This window comes from Dromaius novaehollandiae, chromosome 15 (assembly GCF_036370855.1).
Source record: "Dromaius novaehollandiae isolate bDroNov1 chromosome 15, bDroNov1.hap1, whole genome shotgun sequence".
Classification (NCBI taxonomy): domain Eukaryota; kingdom Metazoa; phylum Chordata; class Aves; order Casuariiformes; family Dromaiidae; genus Dromaius; species Dromaius novaehollandiae.
The window spans coordinates 22,465,600-22,483,918 of NC_088112.1; the positions used below are offsets into that span (position 1 = coordinate 22,465,600).

The following is an 18,319-nucleotide window of genomic DNA, read 5'->3' on the forward strand; positions in this document are numbered from 1 at the left end:
GACGCGCTTACGCAGGGGAGGTGAACGAAGAGGTTGAGTTTGGCGCGTACGTGCGGAGCAGTGCGGGGAGAGGCGCGGCGACGGCAGGGAGCAGAAGAAATCGGGAGCCACAGGCAGCTGGAACCTGAGGAAAAATACGTTGGGGAATTTTGTAGGATCTTGAATCTACTTTAGTAAATTAGCTCCCTTCTTTCTGGAAAAAAAGATGTTAAGGGAGCCCGCGTGGAGCATCGTGGTGACCAAGACGCCCCAAATGCCTCTGAGGGCCGCCGGGGCCCCGCGCTCGGGTCGGAGGCAAACGCGGTGGGCTGGGTCCGCCCGGGGGTTTACTGCACCGAGGGCTGTTTCAGAAAGCGTATGGAAACCGTGTCTGCGATTGCTTTCCCCAGAAGATTTCTTTACATGTAGCCTGCCTTCACAATCTACCGTGATGGCTTCTGCAAGGTGTAGTTTCTAAAGAAAGTTTCTAAAGAAGGAAAGTGTCTATAGGTAAAGAATGCAAAAGCACCCTACAACCGCGGCTGGTGCACACTTTTATAAGGTCCATGAAGCCTTTTCTAGCTAGTAGAAATGCTCACCTCCTTCCAGGGGGATCAGGATCAGGTCTGTACATAGCTGAGAGTTTACTTAAATTTTCAACATTTCTTCTAGGTCAAAGGCCAGTTAGTCTGACTTCTGCACTGTGTGATGCATTTCCACAGTACAGCTTGCAGAAAACTCCTTCCGTTATTATTACTTTGAATACATCTGTAATGGTCTAAGCTTTTCAATATGTTTTTAATCCACAGAGAAACAGAGATACTGGACTCTTCGAGATTTTCTGCATTCTTATGGAAAGGTTATGTGGGATTTAAAAATGCTGACACCAGTAAAGGTCTATGTAAATGCCACTAAAACCCTGTAGAGTTTAGTAGGAACCACTAACATCTTTAAGGAGTTTTTGTACCTCCCTGTAGAAACGTATGGAAGAAAATATCTAATAATCTGTTGGATTCTGCAGAAAAAAATGTATTTTCCTCTACAATTTCAGAGCAGGGTGTGTGCATTAGTTAGCTGCAGGCAGCTTAGTTTCCCCAAACTGATCCAACGCAGTGTGGCCAACTAGAAAAAAAATCTAGAGCCATTGAGGAAACACCCTGCCGAATCTGGCCGAAAAGCCTCTCCGCAGGGTATGTAAGTACCTGCCCGTGGGTAATACAAAGTGGTAGCACTGCTTTGGGATTTACTGGGTGGCTGTGGGAAGCGAAGGACACCAGCGCTGACACATCGCCCGTCCCCTGGAGCTGGTGCTGGGCTTTCTTTGGGCAGTGCAGGGTCTCCCATTACATGCACTTACTTCATGCAGAGCTGCTTTGGTCTAGATGCTAACACCGATAAATCAAACCATTCCTGTCTCAGGGTTCAGTTCACCGCTTACAGGATGGAAAATAAACCAGAATAACCCACAGCGACACTGAACAGCAAGATGCAGAATTTAAGGCAGAGCCCACTGTGGCTGGGAATGTTTCTTTCGCATGAACCAAATCTATCTCCACAGAGCAGGAGGCTATTTTATGAGGTTCACACAGGGGAAAAGGAAGAAAAAGCTTCCAGAAAGAGTGTCTTAAATAGCGCATAAAGAACAAGCATCTGTCCCTATGGAAAGGGGTAGCTGAAGCTCCTAGAAATACGGGAGCCCAGATACCGGTCTGTGGGTCCCATGCCTTGCCCGACCGAGGGTTTGGATGTTCTTCCTCCAAGTCTGGGAGGAGATGCATCTGTAACGCTGCTCCTCGGAGTCGTGCTCCAGGTCATCCCTGCACATCAACCCTGCGGGCTCCTCCCTCGTACAACAGCCGCTCGCTCGCTGGGTTTCTGTAGCTGCAATGTCTGTCTCGATGCCACTGAACTGAGACGCGCGGAGAGCAAAAGCAGGGATGGGGCAGCACGGCGCGGCATGGCAGGGCCGGCACCGCTCCCGAGGGGCATCCGCGTGCCAGTGCCACACAGTGGTGTTCTTAAAAAGTCATTCATGAAAAATGAGGCTTGGCTCAGTGCTATTGAAAATGTGCTATTACAGCAAGGAGCATGAGTTATTTATTAGTGCCTGTTGTCGGAGTGAAATACCGCAAAGAGTTTTCTGTGATCCCAGGCAATAAATAAGAGGGGAAGGTGTCGCAAACGAGGCCGGGCCGGTACTGCAGTAGACTGAGCTTCTGTGGCAGCATTAATTCCTGATAACTAGGAGAGTAACTTGTGGCATGGCTGAAGGTTGCATCCTCACCAGGGGAGGTCAGCGCCTGGGGACAACCGGGGAAGGCCAGGTGAAGCCCCTCCTGTTTGGCCAGGAGGCTGTAGCCGGCAGCCAGGCTTCCGGCAGTGCCGCTGGGGTTTCCCCACGTAGGATGCTGCTCGCGGTCAGCTCCTCGTTTTGTACGATACCAAATGATGAGTGAAGGACCTGAGGTTGTTTAAAATAAATCTAGGATAAGAAGAGAACCAGATCATGGCAGTTAGCACATTTGCAATGGCTTGGAGCAGGAGAGGAGAGAGTGATTTTCAAAGTAATTTTTTCCAAAAAGCAGCATCTTCCGTTGCATCTCGTGGTAGGAGAGCTGTTCCTGGCTGTTGGCTGGTCTTCAGCCTCTCGCTGCAGCCCGGTCCAGGTGCGCCAGCCACGGTTCGCCTCCCTCTGTAATGACGACATACATCACATCGCCGTTCGCCGTCGAGGGAGCACCCGTTTCTCTCTGCTCTGCCAGCGGCATCCGGCCTGCAGGACAGAAACTGCAGAAAATGGGACTAAGCAAGGCAGGAAAGAAAAGCCACTGATGAAGTTATTGCAGGTTGACGACTATATGCTGCTCCTACAGGCTTCTTCTCTACCCGTACGGGTAGCGCTTGGCAGTGCTTAGCAAATGGCTGCAGCGCATCTGCATTTTAACCCGGTCGCCTTCGTGCTGGAGAAGGGCGAGCGCTGCCCGGGCTGGGAGGAGGTCTGCTCCACCCCAGCAGGGAACGGGGCTCGCCGGGGCGAGGGAGGGAGCAGCACGGCCCCGCTCCGTCCCTGGGGAGCGAGTTTGTCCTCGTGTCTCGCGGACGCGGGGAGGGAGGGGAGGGCGGCTTCAGCCACCTGCCAGCCTGGCCCCGGGCAGGAGGGACGTCACCGCTGCCTGCACCGGGGACCTTAGCTCTGGAGGCAGAGGGCCTCACCTCCAAGCCCTGCTTTTTCTGCTGGTTGTGAGTTACAACAGCTCGTTGCTTATTATTACTGCTTGATTATTAATTTATAGCCTCATAACCCCCATGCTGTATGCATAAAGCAGAAGGGAAGGAGCAGTGAAGGGACAAGAAGCCAAGAGCCTCACTGAGAAGCAAGCAGGACAGCAGGGCCCGGGAGGAGCCCTGGCCGAGGAGCTCCCCGAACTGGCTTTTCCAAGAGGAGCCGGAGCAGAGGCGAGGAGGCAGCGAGAGGATGCACCAGGAATAGCAAACCACTTGATACTAACAGAAGGAGATGAGAGAGAAGAAACTGGAGCAGCAGAGAGACTGCAAAAGCATACCAAAAACCCGAGAGGTTTAAAGAAAAAGGGGGAGGGGGGGATTTATCCCTGTGATGAGGATGAGCATAACTGTCCGCAGGAGCTGCTGACGGGCTCCACGGGTTCGTCTGTGTGGGAACCGGGGGGCACCTGAAAGCAAACGGTGTATGTGATTAAGTGGCCAGGTGAGAAAGGTTTAACCCCGTTTGGACCTTTCGCAAAGGACAGCTGGGCTCACTCTGCCCGTAAGCATAATAACCTGCAATAACAGACAGCTGAACTGTAGATTGATTTTAAAAAAATCTTACTAGCTGGTTGAAACCAGCACTGTGAGGAGAAATTCTTCATTTAAGAATTAGTTATCTCTTTGCCTGAGGATTTTTCTACTCGACATCACGAAGTGAATTATCCAGCTAGCGTGTTCCTGAATGTAGATGTTGAATGACAGACTTGCTGCAGCTGAGCTCCCCGGTCCTGCCCGCGACCGCAGTCCCTGCCGGCTTCGCCTGCCGTGCCAGCTTCACGGCAAGCCTCCAGCCTGTTGCCGAGTGCTGTACGGTTATTTAGGTCATTTGAGTTTTGTGTCAAAAATAGCCCTGTCGGGGTTTTTGAGCCTGTGTTGCAAAGCCAGTCAAGTTGAACACAACCCGACCCAGCGCACGGGGCTGCACGCGTGCCCTGGGCTGCGCCCTTCGCCGGCCCGGCGGCTTGCCTCGACGCGGCCCCTCCTCATCCTCGCCGCTGTGCAGCAGAGCAGAGCCGCGGAGGTCGGAGCGCGTGGGGGTACCAGGCCAGCCCTGCCCTGCGACCGCAGAGCCGCTGGACCACAGCCGCCTTCAGCTCCCCGACTCGTTCCAGCTTTGCACATGGAGGTTTGTTGCAGGTGTCCGTTTCCAAAACCGTGCCCTTCTCCTGCCGGCGCGGGCAGCAGCGGGAGGTCGCAGGACTTGGCCGGGACACGGCCAGTGCCGGCCCTTCTGCCGGGCGGTGTTTCTGCTGCGAAGCGCCCGTCCTCCCGCCTGCCCTCCCCGGGGAGGAGCGGAGGCTCCGCGTTGTCCAGCCGCTGCGGCGCCGGGCCCCACGCGGACGAGGCCATTGCAGTTCTACCTACCTGCCGAAACGCGGAGGTGCAAGAAATCAGGCTTCCTTTACTCCTTTTTATTCCCTTTCCTGAGAGCTCTTTGCACAGAGCTCATGCGTGGTGATACTGTATTATTATGATATTATATTATGTTCAGAGTGATGACAAGTCTTAAAATAGCTCTCAATTAGCAATTGATTGCAGTTAATTGGAACAACATAGGCTAACATGATGCCTTCATATCTCTAGAGGATTTTTGAGTCCATGAGCCCTCATTTTTAAAAACTCAGAAATTGTGGCTCCCATATTATCATAACCATCCGTCAGCAATTTATAATGTATTTCTTCAACAAGCAGGATTTCTAGTAACAGACACATTGCCTTTCCCAATAAAAACAGGGGGGCACAAAGGGCACAATGAAGTAAAGCCTGGTAGTATTATATATATATATATATATATATATTTATATAAAAAAACAGTGATTGCTAAAAGAAGGTGTTTCTTGTTAGATTGGAACAACATGTGGTCATGGATCTAAAGCAAACAGAAAATAACTCACTTTATAGGTTAGAGTGGAGACGAGAAATCAGGTGTTTTGGTGGCAGCCCCGTTGCTCCTGACCCCGACCAGGTGTCTGCGATTGAGCTCGTTTGCTCTGCACCCGCAGCAGCTGTGCGGGGCCGGGGAGCTGGGCCGTGGAAACTGGCCTTCTTTCCCTTTAGGCTTCAGTGCCTTGTTGATGCTGGTCTAATTCTGACTTTCCCGGGATTAGCGGCTGAGGAATCTGCAGGAATACGTATGCAGGTAAATCTGAAACTGGGGCAGTGGGAGGGGGCATGCTTCTGATTGTTAATTTGGTTTTCCCTGTATTGGTTTTAATTAATAGAGGATTTGAATTTATTTCTTCATACGCATCTGGAGTGCTTCAGTGAAAAATGACCGTGAGGGTGCAAGCCGCAGTCCATCTTCATTGGTTTCTGGGCTGGTCGATATAACGTCCCCTTGGAGTATTTCACATCTTTTGTGTTACAGAAAGACGGTGCCGGTCTCGGCTTGTTCAGAGACTGCAAGGAAAACCCTCTGTCTTTAACCCAGACTGACTTAATTAAATCAAACTTCATTTCAAGTTCTTGAGTATAAATTTAATGTAACAAAGTAAAAGGAAAGGCTGTATTAAATAAGACTCAGATAAGGTATTAAAGCAGCAATAATAAAAAAGATACAGAAAAGTCTTAGATTTGAGGAGTATTCAAGGCTGGATTTGAAAAGGAAGAAAGTGGCAGTGGCAGCTCATAACTTGCTCTGCACAGAGCTGTGTGTGTGTTTGAAGGAGGGAAAGAGCCAGCAAGTGCAATTGGCAGAAGTGGACTTTTGCCTCATTTTTTCATATCAACATAATTTTCCCAGAGAAAGATACACTTAAATACCATGGTCCTGGTGCCGAATATCATTTCCCCATGATGTGGAAAGTACAAAGCGCAGATGCCAACAGCCCTGAATTGCTCCTTGAGTGACTGCTTGTTATGTCGGATCGGCTGGGCGGCCAGAGCTCTTCAGCTCTTCCCACAAAATAGGCTATTCTTCTTACTTTTCTTCTTCAAGCCAAGTACTACTAAACTGTCAATGAAAAATACAGGTAAGAATTGAAAAAGTATTGCTTAGAATTGAAAAAGTATTGCTTAGCTGTGCTCGTGCTTTGGTCGGACCAAAGTTTTTACTTGGTGGATGAGGAGAGAAAAGGTAGAAGTGGATAAATCTAGAAATCAGGCTTGTAAAATCTAAAGTGCTACTAGGAAAAGGATTTTGGTTAAGCAGACAGGCATGGTTCAGTGGATGAAGAGATTAAAAAACAGGTCAGTTTGAAGAGACCATGATCAGAATGAGGCACGTGACCTGAATTGATGATGGAGACATTTGCTGAGATACCAACCCACATCTTTATAATGAGTCAGAACGGGGTTTTCCTGCGCGGGGAGGTGGTTCCCGTAGCCGGTGGCCTCGCGCGCTCCGCGGCCCGGGTCAGCGCGGGGGCTGCGGCCGTGCCGTCGGGGGCTGGCGAAGAGCTCGTGCAGCTGGACGCGAGGTGCGGGTGTTTCTGCTGCTCGTGGCTGGGGGAAGGTCACCGCTTCCAGCACGGTTCTTGCGGTGGCACCAGCCATGCCTCATTTCTCCGTTATTACCGTCTCCCGTTCTGCGCGTCTCCTGTTCCGCTGGGAACGCCCCGGAGCTGCCCAGCCCGAGGGGCCGTAGGCAAGCATCAAGCGCTGCTGGGTTCGTGTCGACGGGTTCAGGGGATTTAAACCATAGGCTGTAGAACAGGCTTGGGAAGAAGCAGGTCTTCGCGCGTATGGGAGAGTCCAAACCAGCAGCGTTACCGTTGTCCTTCCCTAGTTTTGTTTGCTCCATGAAATTTTGCTCAAGATGCTTGATCCTAAATGCAAATAAATCTCCTGCGTGTCGTCCTGCTGCCAATGCCGATGCCAGAGCCAATTACTTACATGGCTTTTGTCGTTGTTCCTAAGCTTTACTTTGGTAATTTTATTTAGACGGGCATTTTCTGCTGATAAATCTAGCCAGATTACCAAGTCAGAAAGTATTTATTAAAACACCAATTAGACCTTGGACTCTCATCAATCACAACACCTTCAATTCATGCATGGATGCAAAACCTGTTTGAGGCGTTGTGCATGCGCGAATGAGTGATCTAAATCAAAATGTCAGTTTACCGGCATTGCCTTATCTTCGGACCTGGAGGCAATCAATTTTTTATTTACCATATGAATAATGTGTGATATTTTTAAAAGCCTCAGCCCTTCATTTTTTGATGTTGGAAGGAGAACTGCTGCTTCACAAGGTTGGAAAGAAGGGTGACTGCAGGGATGAGGGACTCTGCCCATGCGGCGAGGCCGTGTTAGATGGGGTGAGCTGGTGTTGGGAGCCCCTGGGTGCCTGGGCGGTGGGAAGGGGCCTCCACCCCACCCGTCCTGGACCTGGGCCGACCTCCCCGGCAGCCCCGTCCCGGCTGCGGCCGGGCTGCTCTGCTGCCGCGGGTTTCTTTTCTGAGCGAGAAAACTCACTCGTATCTTTTCATTGCTGCTTCATTGCTATCTCCATATTTGTAGCAACAAACCTGTCACTCACTGTTTTGTGAGACAGGCTCAACCTTCCCCCTTCCTCTAAAAACCCCCAAACCTCAGAAAAAAATGGTTATGAAAAGTGCAGAGGCTGAATAAATGCAATATAATTCAGAAAGCAATGAGCTTTCCTATGTGTAATGTCAAGCCACATCAAGAAGGAGAACGTCCATCTCGCTGCACGTTCTCACACATCAAAACGTTGTTTCATTCCAAATCCTAGTAGGGAAAAAAAATCAAAATTCTGAACATTTTTGTAGAACAGTAATTTGGAACAGTTTGATTCTGAAATATCAAAACACTTCATTTTTTATAAATCTGAAACATTATAACAGAAGATTAACTATATCAAATACGATATTAGAGTTAAGAGCATAATATGGATGTGAAAATTAAAGGGGGTGTGGAGACGATTTAGTTGAGCGCTTTCCCCGTGCCGATGTCATGAACATCACCGTGTTCCCTCAGAGTACTTGAGCTTCAAGAAAGCAGCATTTCCCAGTGAAAAAGTCCCTAAGAAACGTTCATCCAGTTCCCCTGGGATCCATCAGGGTTTGCATATGTTTGGTTATCTTCCCTTGGCGTTCCCGGGGGGCTTGGGGAGCAAGAGGTGAAGGTTTGTTTCCAGCGTAGCAGTTAAGTAGCTGGATAATTTGCTAAGGGGATTAAATGGCTGCGTGATTACCTGGGCCACCTGGAGACACTGCTCAAATCCTGCGTCCAGGCCCACCGCTCGCCCCGCAACAGCAGGGAAGACTTCAGCCTTGTGTCACGGTGTGTCTCCCCGGGGGCAAGACTGCATTTTACAGTTGTAAGCATTGCAATAATTGTGTTATCCGCAGGCTTTTCCGTCAACGGCTGTATTTTTCTTGCAGCTAGATGAGTGGGTCATCGTGGGTCTGAGAAACGTGTTGCTGTGTATCTCTAGTGTAAAGTATTCTTCGATTTAATTAGATTGCTGTTATAGTCATAGAGAGAGTTACCTTTGATCGGCAGAAACATCCCCCAAAATCTCGGAGCCAAACCCAGCTGTGCGTTTTCCCTCTGGATCTGAGATCTTGTGTATTTTCTGGTGCTGTTCAGGCAGCTCCTGTGTTCAGCCCCGGCCGCGTGTCTCTAAGTGGTGGAATAACTCTCGGTTGGAAGTTAGCGGTGGATAACGCCTAAATATGAACAGCAGGAAGTTTCTGGCCGGTCCCTTTCTGGGTGAGCTAATTCAGACGTGTGCTGCTCAAAGCCCCGAGCAGCACAGGAACGGGGCTGTCCCGGCCTGCCGCAGCAGTGGTGGTTTTAGGCAGTTTCAGGTGCTTTGGGGAGATGTGGGCTGGCGGCGCGCTGTCGGGGCTGGCGAGGGACGGACGGGCGAGCAGAGCGCCGGGATCCCTCCCCACCTACCCATTTCCCAGCACTTGGCACCACCGCGTTCAAGCGCCTCCATCTCTGAGATGGGCTCAACGATGGCTTGTGTTGGTGCTATGAGCCGTTTCTCACAAAACCCACTGTACCGATTTGGGACTTGAAGGTTTTGTGCATTTATTCATTTCTTTCTTCCCTGAAGTCGTAGCTGCTCCCTCCCCGCCGGCTCTCCCCCGCAGCCCCCTTCGAGGGGGTCTCGCGTTCAGCCGCGTGCGGGGCAGGGCAACGGGGCGGCGGGTGCTTTCTGTGTCCGTCGTGCGTTGGGGGCTCACTGCTTCTTCAAGGCGTCTGGTAATGATAATGGTGATTAGGGCAGTGGGAGAGAGGCAAGAGCACCCGGCCACAATTGCTTAGCCCCTCTTATCCAAGAACCTCAAAGCATTTAACCGTTAATTAATGAAGCCTGCGGTGACGTTAGCATCGTCTCCCGTCACTGGGGCCCGCGCGGCCCTGCCGGTCGGGGACGTGGGCTTTGCAGCACGCCCCGAGTAAGGGGCTGCCACCGATGTGGACCCAAACTCGGCTGAAGCGCTGCAGGCAAATAACCGGGTTTTCCCTGGGATGCCGGCAGAAAGGTCCTCACGCGGCAAAGCCGTACCCGAAGAATAAGCAGCTTCCCTCTAATACAAAGGCTTTTGTTACAAAGTGCGAGAAAGGAGCCCGGCTTGTAGGACTCAAGTCCCTCGTGGCCTTCTAGATATCTATGACTTGACTTATGCTATAGGATGCAATAAGAGTCAACTGTCCTCCCGTCGCGGGGACGCTTGTGCATCGGGTGCCGCGTTAGTGCTGCAGGTGCCGCGGCAGCCGCAGCCCTTGGCGCGGGCGGTTCCAGCGCGCTGGACTGATCCCGTTAGGGGACAGGAGGGGATGCAGATCACCTCTGCGAGCGCTGTGCATCATCTCATTTATTTGTCCCCCCGCTTTCCGTCAGGTGCGATAGGATATTCTGCCTTTTGTTGTGCTGTCCCAAAATCCCCAAATCCCCCAAAGTGATTGCTAGTTGTCCCTGTCACCTTAGGCAGCTCTTACTGTTAAAAACTCATTGTATCCAGCAAAATAACCTGCAGTGCGTGTGCCTGAAAGGTGTGAAGTTCGCTGCTGTGCTTATTTCATTACAACATAAGGCAGGATCGTTTTTCTGCTGTAACCTGACATTTTTCAACAGCTTCCAGCACGGCCGGATGCGGGAGGATTTACACGGGAGTGACACGTGGCTCTGCCGGGGTTCGGTACCCCTCTCCCTCCCGTTCCCCTTCCCTTGCTCCAAATCACCCTAAAAGGGAGAGTGACTCTTATAATAGCCCAACAACATATATATGTGTGTGTGTGTGTATATATATTTTTTCTTGATTAGTAGGGAGTGGCTGAAGTGTGTTGATTTTAGCATTTGGCGGAGAGGGGGATCAGCCTGAGGCAGACACTGGAAGCCTTCGCACCTCGCCAGCTCTCCTTTGCATCCCTCTGCACAAAGTGGCAGACCTGCCTCTTGCGCTGATGCACCTCGGCTCCTTCTTGCATTTGACTGTCTTGACATTATAGTTATCGTTTTCTTGACCAATATCCTCTCTACAAAATCCCCGCATTTTTTGTCCCCGCTGAAGTCACTGGCTTCTCTCTCTCCCCCAAGGGCGTGCGCCCTCGCGAGGGGACACGCCGAAACGGGGCAGAGCTTGGCGGACGGCAGCTCGTCCCGCAGCCCGAGCATGCGGGGCGTGAGGCGTCCCACAGCCCCCGTCTCCGCGCCGCCGTTTGCAGAAGGCTGATCTGGGCGACGGCACCGCGCAGCGCGAGCTCTGCTCGCCCGCCCCGAGATCGATGATTTCACAGCGCTGCCTTAACTAACGGGACTAGTGTTACTAGCGTAGTAATTACTGTGATGCCGGTCGACACATGTATTTTTCATGTATTATTACTTGGTATTGGAAACCTTTCTTTTTCTATACTCCTGGTATCTGAGGATAGTCTTGGGGGGGGGGGGGGGAAGAACTTTTTTTTCCACCTGCTTTATTAAACGCTAAAGGGCAACTCAATTTTCTGCACCGCTTTCCCACTCTCCTTAGGTTTTCCTAATTGACTGGCTAGCCTGACATGTTGTACTTATAATGATTATATCGAGGTCTTTTCAGCAGAAAACTTAAGCTTTACACTTTTTTTAAAGCTAAAGGTACATTCCTGGCAATTTTTGTTACTCGCACACCAGACTGGGATTCCCATTTAGCTGAGACTGGAATAAAGCCGGTGAGTGCGGTGGTGTTGGTCAGGTTTGAAGCCAGCAGACTGTCCGAATGGTTTTAAAGAGCATGACTGTGTGTGCAGAGTCCCCCCCTTATAGAGCTATCAGAAAGTACGTGTCGAGGAGACGCCTGTTCCCCTCTGCCGCCTCTTTTCCAGCAGAGCGGAGCAATCGCCCGGTTGCAGTAACATCGCGGGTTTTAACCCTCCTCCCAGTTGCTTCTTCCAGGGCTGCCGCCGAGCCGCCCGCCCAAGCCCCGCGCTGCCTCTCGCCTCCCAGTCCGGCCAGTTTTTCCACCATTTTGCCTCCTGAATGGATGAATTTCCGCCTCCTGGCTTGCCTTTGGTATGCCCATGGATGCTGAATACTCATTAAGCTAAATTAGCATTTATTAGCTCTTAATTAACTTTTAAAAGGCTTATTCAGTGTTAGTGAAGTGTGTACCTCAAGCGTGCGGGACCGCAGCCGGTCACGGCCCTGTGCGCTGCTGGGATCGCCCGTGCCATCGGCCCGGGTCTGGGTCGAGGGTGTCCCGTGTCCCACCTCCGTCCGGGAAAAGATCCCGGCACTTCCGCGCAGCGGCGCCTGCACCGGCTCCGCTCTGGAGCAGGGGAGAGCGGCGGGACTCGCCCCGTGTGCCCCAGAGGGAGCTCCGGGAAAACCCCGCACGGGTGAAGCGCGTTGGGTTTTAACCCCATTTCTCGGTGGAGTCCTGTAATAACGCGTGGAAAGAGGATTCCCGCGGCACCGGGAGCTGCGCGGCCGTGCTTGTCGGCTGCTGGCGGCGTCGGGTTCCCACAGAGGCTCCGTACGTGGTGCCTTTGCCAAAGCCGGCTGAATTATAAAAAACTCCAATTTAGCCGTTATTGACTTTTTTCAGACAAGATATAGAACAAGTCTGGAAGCAAGTCTATAAATTAAACGTAGCTGCAGCGCTCGCAGGCCGAGCGGCTCCCTCACTGCCGGCGAGGAGAGGCAGGAGCGGGTGGGAAGGGGCTTTCTCGTTTCTGCTCTTCCACCTGTTTTGCACATCACGTGCGTTGTGCTCACGGCTGCTGACGAGGTGGGAAACGGGAGAGCGGGACAGCAGCTATGGTCAGTGCAAGGCTTCTAAAACTTTGCCTGGGCAGGACTGCAAAGCCGCCCTGGGAAAGGTGCGTTCAGGCACCCCCAGCTGCCAGAAACTCCCCGGGATTTCTGAAAATGCGCGTGTGCAATGCGCCATGCGGGCGGCAGGGCCCCGTTTCCGTCTGCAGGTGAGACAAGGGGCCGTGGTGCTGATGGGAATTGGCTAAGCTAAATTAGGCTTTGCTTGATCTGAGTAATGTGACCAATTTGCACAAGCTGGAAATGATAATTACATTTTAGTGGGAAGATGGATGCTTCCAGATGACACTTAAATCCATGGTTTTCTCAGCAGTTTGGTCAGGGAGCCCTTTTTATCAGTGCCAGCCCTTCCCCTTCGCCGTGGGTTATCGCTTTTGGGCAGGTCTCCAGCTGAACAGGGGGGAAAAAGAAATGGAGCTGTGTGCGGCATGAAATCGGGAAGGAAACCAAGCGCAGGGTCCCTCGGCGGGTCCCGCCGGGGCCGGAGGCAGCCTGCCCCCATCACGCCGCCTTACGGCCGGACCGACCGCGTCCCCCGCCCACGGTGAAGAAGGGTGGGAGAAGCTGGAGCTCCTGGGGGTACCAGTAACGGGAAGGAAAACGTCCTGAGCGCTGCTGGAGGAGCAAGGTGTCCTCTGAGGCCATTTCTGAATTTTAAAATGGGCTGGATATATGGTTTTTTGCTGCGTGAGAGGTGCTTATTGACTTAAATAGCCAGTGACGGTGTGGAGCATCATTGCTGCTTGGTTTGTTACTTTAAAAAAAGAACAAGCAGTTATACTGACTTCAATGGAAGTATAAAGATGGTGATGGCTAAAGGAAAACACAGTAAGTGTTTTTTGGGAGCAGCCTGAACACTTTGTTTAGACCTGAGGAGCAGCGTGTTTCCCTGTGCATTGCTTTATGCCCCGGGGAAAACATGCGATTTCCAGGGCGGCGTTTGGGCATCGCTCGGCGCTCGGGCTGCCGTCAGCCCCGCGGGGCTTGGCCGCACACGGGTGCCGGCGCTGAGATGCGGAGATGGCTGCAGTTTCCTTGGGACTGCCAGGATTTTGCCCTTAAGACCCTGAAAAAGATCGGCGCAGCGTTTGTATGCACCGCTTCATTACTGTTGGTTGCTGGCAGGAGCTGGGTCCCCGTATTCGTCTGTAATTGTGCAAAACAGGTCACTGCAGGATCCCCGGGTCGTTGCTTTTAACCTGGGCACAGCAAACGTATGGGGGGTGGGGGGGAGACTAGATATGCTATTAAAGCCAGCCTATTTTATACTGTCATTTTAAAAGACAGAAAAAACAAGTTGGACTGGGAGTATTTGACCCAAACCCAGGCAGTCTGGGGTCCCTGTGCAAGGAGCCTGTTGCTCTGCACAGCCGTCCCGGCTTCAAGGGCGCTGCTGCTGACGGGGCCGGATCCTTCCTGATCGACGTGGACAGGCAGTAACGTAACCACGGGGTTTTGCTGAGGTCCAGCCTCTCGGCTGCTGGCTCTCTCCAGCCGCCAGTAATTTACTTTGTCGTTTGTCGGTTTTGAATTAGTAACCTTGGCTTTGACCCTATAACCTTTATTCGCACCTATGAGCTTGTTGGCCTCAAAGAACTGATGCAGATGAGTAAAACCTGGAGGAACAGCTCTTTAATGGCAAAAGCTGAAATCCTTGTTCTGCTTTTTCTCTGTCCTTCCTCAGGCAAAAACTCCGCAGGCTTCCCAAGGAGTTTTGCTCGAGGAGGAAAAGCCCTGTGCGACCCCTTCGAGGTTTGGCCTGGGGTTGATGCGTGGCGTTAGCAGCAGATCCTCAGCCCTGGAAAACAGCCGGGGTCCCTGGAGCCGCGGTAGCTCCCTGCGGGACAGGACCGAGCGTGGTCCTTAGGTGACCCTGGTGTTCCTCACCGAGGAGCCCAGAACCGGCGCTCGAGACTCAACGGAGATTTTCCTGACAGTTTGTGGCGAAAGTCAGAGCAGGACCCAGCGAGTCGCCGTGCGGCTCCGGCCGGGCTCCCTCCCCGCAGCCGGCGGTGGCCTGGCACCCTGCGCAGGTGCCCGCGGGAGCGTCCGGGGGTCGGTGCCGCGCGTAACGCCGGGCTCTCTGTTGCTCTTGCAGGCGAGCCCTCCCGCTGGGCGTCCTCCCACTGCGACTGCTGCTGCAAGACCGGCAAGGCGGACAAGGAGGGGGAGAGCGGCACGTCGTGCAACGAGCTGTCGACGTCCAGCTGCGACAGCCAGTCGGAGGCCAGCTCCCCGCAGGAGACCGTCATCTGCGGCCCCGTCACCCGCCAGCCCAACATACAGACTCTGGACCGGCCAGCCAAGAAGGGCCCCGTGCAGCTGCTGCAGCAGTCCGAGAGCCGCCGGAAGAGCGACCTGCTCCGGACTCTCACCTCGGGCTCCCGGGAGTCCAACGCCAGCAAGAAGAAGGCAGTGAAAGAGAAGCTTTCGATTGAGGAAGAGCTGGAGAAATGCATCCAGGATTTCCTCAAAATCAAAATCCCAGACAGGTTTCCGGAAAGAAAACATCCCTGGCAGTCTGAACTGCTGCGGAAGTATCATCTATAGGGTCAGGGTGGGGAAACGCCTGACCCTGGTACCACTTAGAGCGAGATCCTAAGCGATACGAAAGTAATTCCACTAATAACAACTTGTTAGGTCACGAGAAAACAATCCATCTTGATAGTACTGCCTAATTTGCCTATTTCACGTTAACGTTTATAGTCGTAGGGTGACAATACTTTTCCGGTTGTGGAAGCACAATGACAAATGCGTTTATGTGTAAACTCCAAGTCCTTGCACAAGCTGAACACCCGAAGGGCACAAGAGCATCGACGGCAGGAGCTGCCCGAGTGCCGACGCTGCTGACGGCAGCGGGAAGCGCCGTGCGGGGTCAGGTGTCGGGTGCCGGGAGGTTTGGGGACCCGCCTGCCTCCCGGGGTCTCCTTTAACCCACTTCTTGGAGGGATGTACACAGCTCAGAGAAACAAGCTATGCCATGACCGTTTACACTACGCATGTATATATATATGTGTATATATATCTCTGTGTATATATATGTGTATATATATATAGCAATATGTATTGCTTAAAGATTTTCTGGCTCTCTCCTCCTAACTGCACTTTCTCAGAAAAGAGCAATTCTGGCAGTCGGGCTGTTGCGCTGCTGCCTCGCGGCTCGGGGGCTTGAACAGCGGAAAACCTGCATCTCCCCGAGCCGCGGCAGAGGCATCGCAGCGAGACCAGGGAGCGGCGCGGGGGGCCCTGGGGCCGTCAGCAGAATATTCCATTGGTTTTGATGATCTTCCCTGTTTCTTCCCCAAGCCTGTCTTGTCTTTCTCAAGGCTTTCTGGTGACGACGGGTTAAACACGTAGCGATTCCAGTTGGAAGGATGCAGGAAGTTTTCCTGGCGCGAGTGCCATGGCTGTTAGGTGGCTGAGCCGGCGGGGCCGGTTGGTTTCTGCAGGTTTGCCAGGCGCGTCGGCCAAAAGCCTTTGGCCCGAGCTGCCAGGGAGAGCGGGTGCATGGTCCCATCTGACGCGGAAGCAAACACAAGACATTATCAGCCTAACAAGGTGCATTTAGTGCTTTGAGGGGCGGGAACTGATGGTGAGACGACGGTAGCTGTGCCGTTCCAGCTGCGCACGCTTCAGGGGAAAACTAAAAATTGAAAAGCAATGAGCCAAATTCGGTGGTAGCGACACCGATCGCCGCGTTGGGCCGTGCTCCAGCCGGTAGCGCAGCGCTGGTCAGCAACCCGCACCGAGCTGCCCTGGCTGCTTGGGGCAGGCACGGCTGGGGAGGCCAGTCGGGGGGGGGGCCAGGGCTGGGGTGCGAGTGCCCGGGCAGGGGAGGGGGGTGCTCGCGCTGTCAGCAAGCGCAGAGTAGCAAAAGGTGGCGGGGGCAGGACTTGCCCGCGGCGCAGGTAAGTCACGGTACAGCACCTGTGCGAGGTTGGCGCCCGAGCTGCTGGAGGGCCAGGCGAGAGAAGGGGGCTGAGAGCCGACCTGCTCCCGCTAACGCATTCCGGCTGCAGCTGGGAACGCGCCAGCTAGCGAATTTGATGCAAATCGTTTTTTGTCTAAAGGTGCGAAATGATTTTATACACGGGCGACGTGCTAGTGCTGGTAACACAGAGCGTTTTGCTGTTGACTTAGGAGCGACTGCCAGGCTCTCGGGCTTCGTGTCCCCTCTGTGCTTGGGGCTGCCACAGATGATACTGACAGGGACGCACAGGTTAGGTCTGGCCTGGTGCAGTTTCAGCAAGGTGGGGCATTCATGGGGGCCCCTTTGCTCCCGCAGAACTGGCTGCTGTATTTTTTGCCTCACCAGAAGGACTGCAAGGTTTGCACGAGTGAACAGGCGGTGGCTCGGCCGTCAGGTAGCTGAGGGTGGTGTACAGGTGGTGGCCCGCGGGGACACTGGCAGGAAGGCAGTGGTCCTTGCCCAGAGCAATGGTGGGGAGCAGGCCAGCTGCCAGAGAGGGGGGGAGGGGGGGAGAGACAGAGAAAAAAAAATAACAAAAAAAAACAAAAAAACCTCACACCTCCATCAGCCCCTCCAAGCAATGCCACGTGTGCAAGGGTCGGGAGTGGCAGCTCAGCACCGTCTCTGCTGAGACTTTACCCGTGAGACCGGTGCTGTGGCTCACGTTGACCATGCGGTGTTGCTGAGTGCAGAATGGGGACTGTGACGTGCTGGGCCAAGTGAGGGGACTCGGCCTCTCTCAGGGTGAGGCTTGAGCACCAGTTCAGGTTTTAATGTGTCAGCTCACACTCCAATTCAGTCATGTTAAACATGTCGCCCTCTGTTTACCTGCCAACTACATGTATTTTTGCAACAAAATGCATCACCTTTAACATGCACGGGCCCCACAGAGCTGGCGCCGCTGAGTTGCTTGCTTGTTTTTGGGTGCCTGCTTGGCCTGCTCTGCACCGGCAGTGGGGCGCAGCGGGTTCAGCGGCCGCGCAGCACCGGCTCCTCCTCGCTAGGAGCTGTGCACGCTCTGGCACTTCGGGTGGGGGGGGGGGGGGGTTGCTTTTTTCCCCCTTTCAAATTCCAGGCCAGTCAGGGTCCATCAGACCCTTGGGCCAGCGCAGCAGCCCGGGGACGCGGCCCCCTCCGGCTGGCAGGGCCAGGGCTCTTCCTCAGCAGCGTGCTGCGGGTGAAGCATTGCTGGTCCCGCTCCGGCTTGTTCCTGGTCTCTTTGATGTCACAGGTACTTGGGCTATAACCTACGCAGGACAGCAGGGGTGCGGTGCCTGTGCACACGCGGGTGTGCGCCCGCAGAGGGGGCTCAGTTTGCACAGGGCAGCGTGATGATTAATAACTGTGGGAAAATTGGACCAAATGAAATGTTCCAGAATGGGCTTGATTTATGTGGCCTCCAAGTCCTCAGTTTCAGATGGTTATTACTCTCCTCCACTGCAGAAATAAAAGTCTTAAACTTTAATACTCACAGGCAGGCCAAACCTCTTAGAAAACACGGTGTTACATTGCTGCTTAGGAGGGCAGCTGGAGCGCAGGCACCTGCAGATGTGCGTTTGCCCATTTTGCTGCGCTTCTGCAGGGCCCTTGCACTGGTCTAACTCCCCGAGCAGAGCCGGGTTGCAGGGCGCCCGGTTTGCACCAGTGCCCAGCGCTGAGTGCCCCGGGGGATTTTTCTCATCACAGAAGAACGTTAGGGAAGAGGTCTGCCAGAGTTACTCTAAGAATTTTTTCTGGGTCTGTCTGTGTGGGTGTGTCTGTATACACACATACATACATACAGCTCCTCGCTATTACCAGGCTTGTCCTGTTCCCGGCGCTGTCAGGCTCCTGTGGTGCAGGCAGCCGCAGTC

At 53.2% G+C, this 18,319-nt stretch overlaps 1 protein-coding gene across 1 annotated transcript in view; it reads left to right on the forward strand.

Moving 5' to 3' along the window:
- The window catches only part of KCTD16 (potassium channel tetramerization domain containing 16), a 73,157-nt gene extending 56,905 nt beyond the window's left edge, over positions 1-16,252 (forward strand). The window contains exon 3 of the mRNA XM_026118314.2: positions 14,595-16,252. Coding sequence (XP_025974099.1) covers positions 14,595-15,046 — 452 coding nt within the window. The 3' untranslated portion in view covers positions 15,047-16,252. The remainder of the gene's footprint in view (positions 1-14,594) is intronic.
- Positions 16,253-18,319: the final 2,067 nt, after the last annotated feature.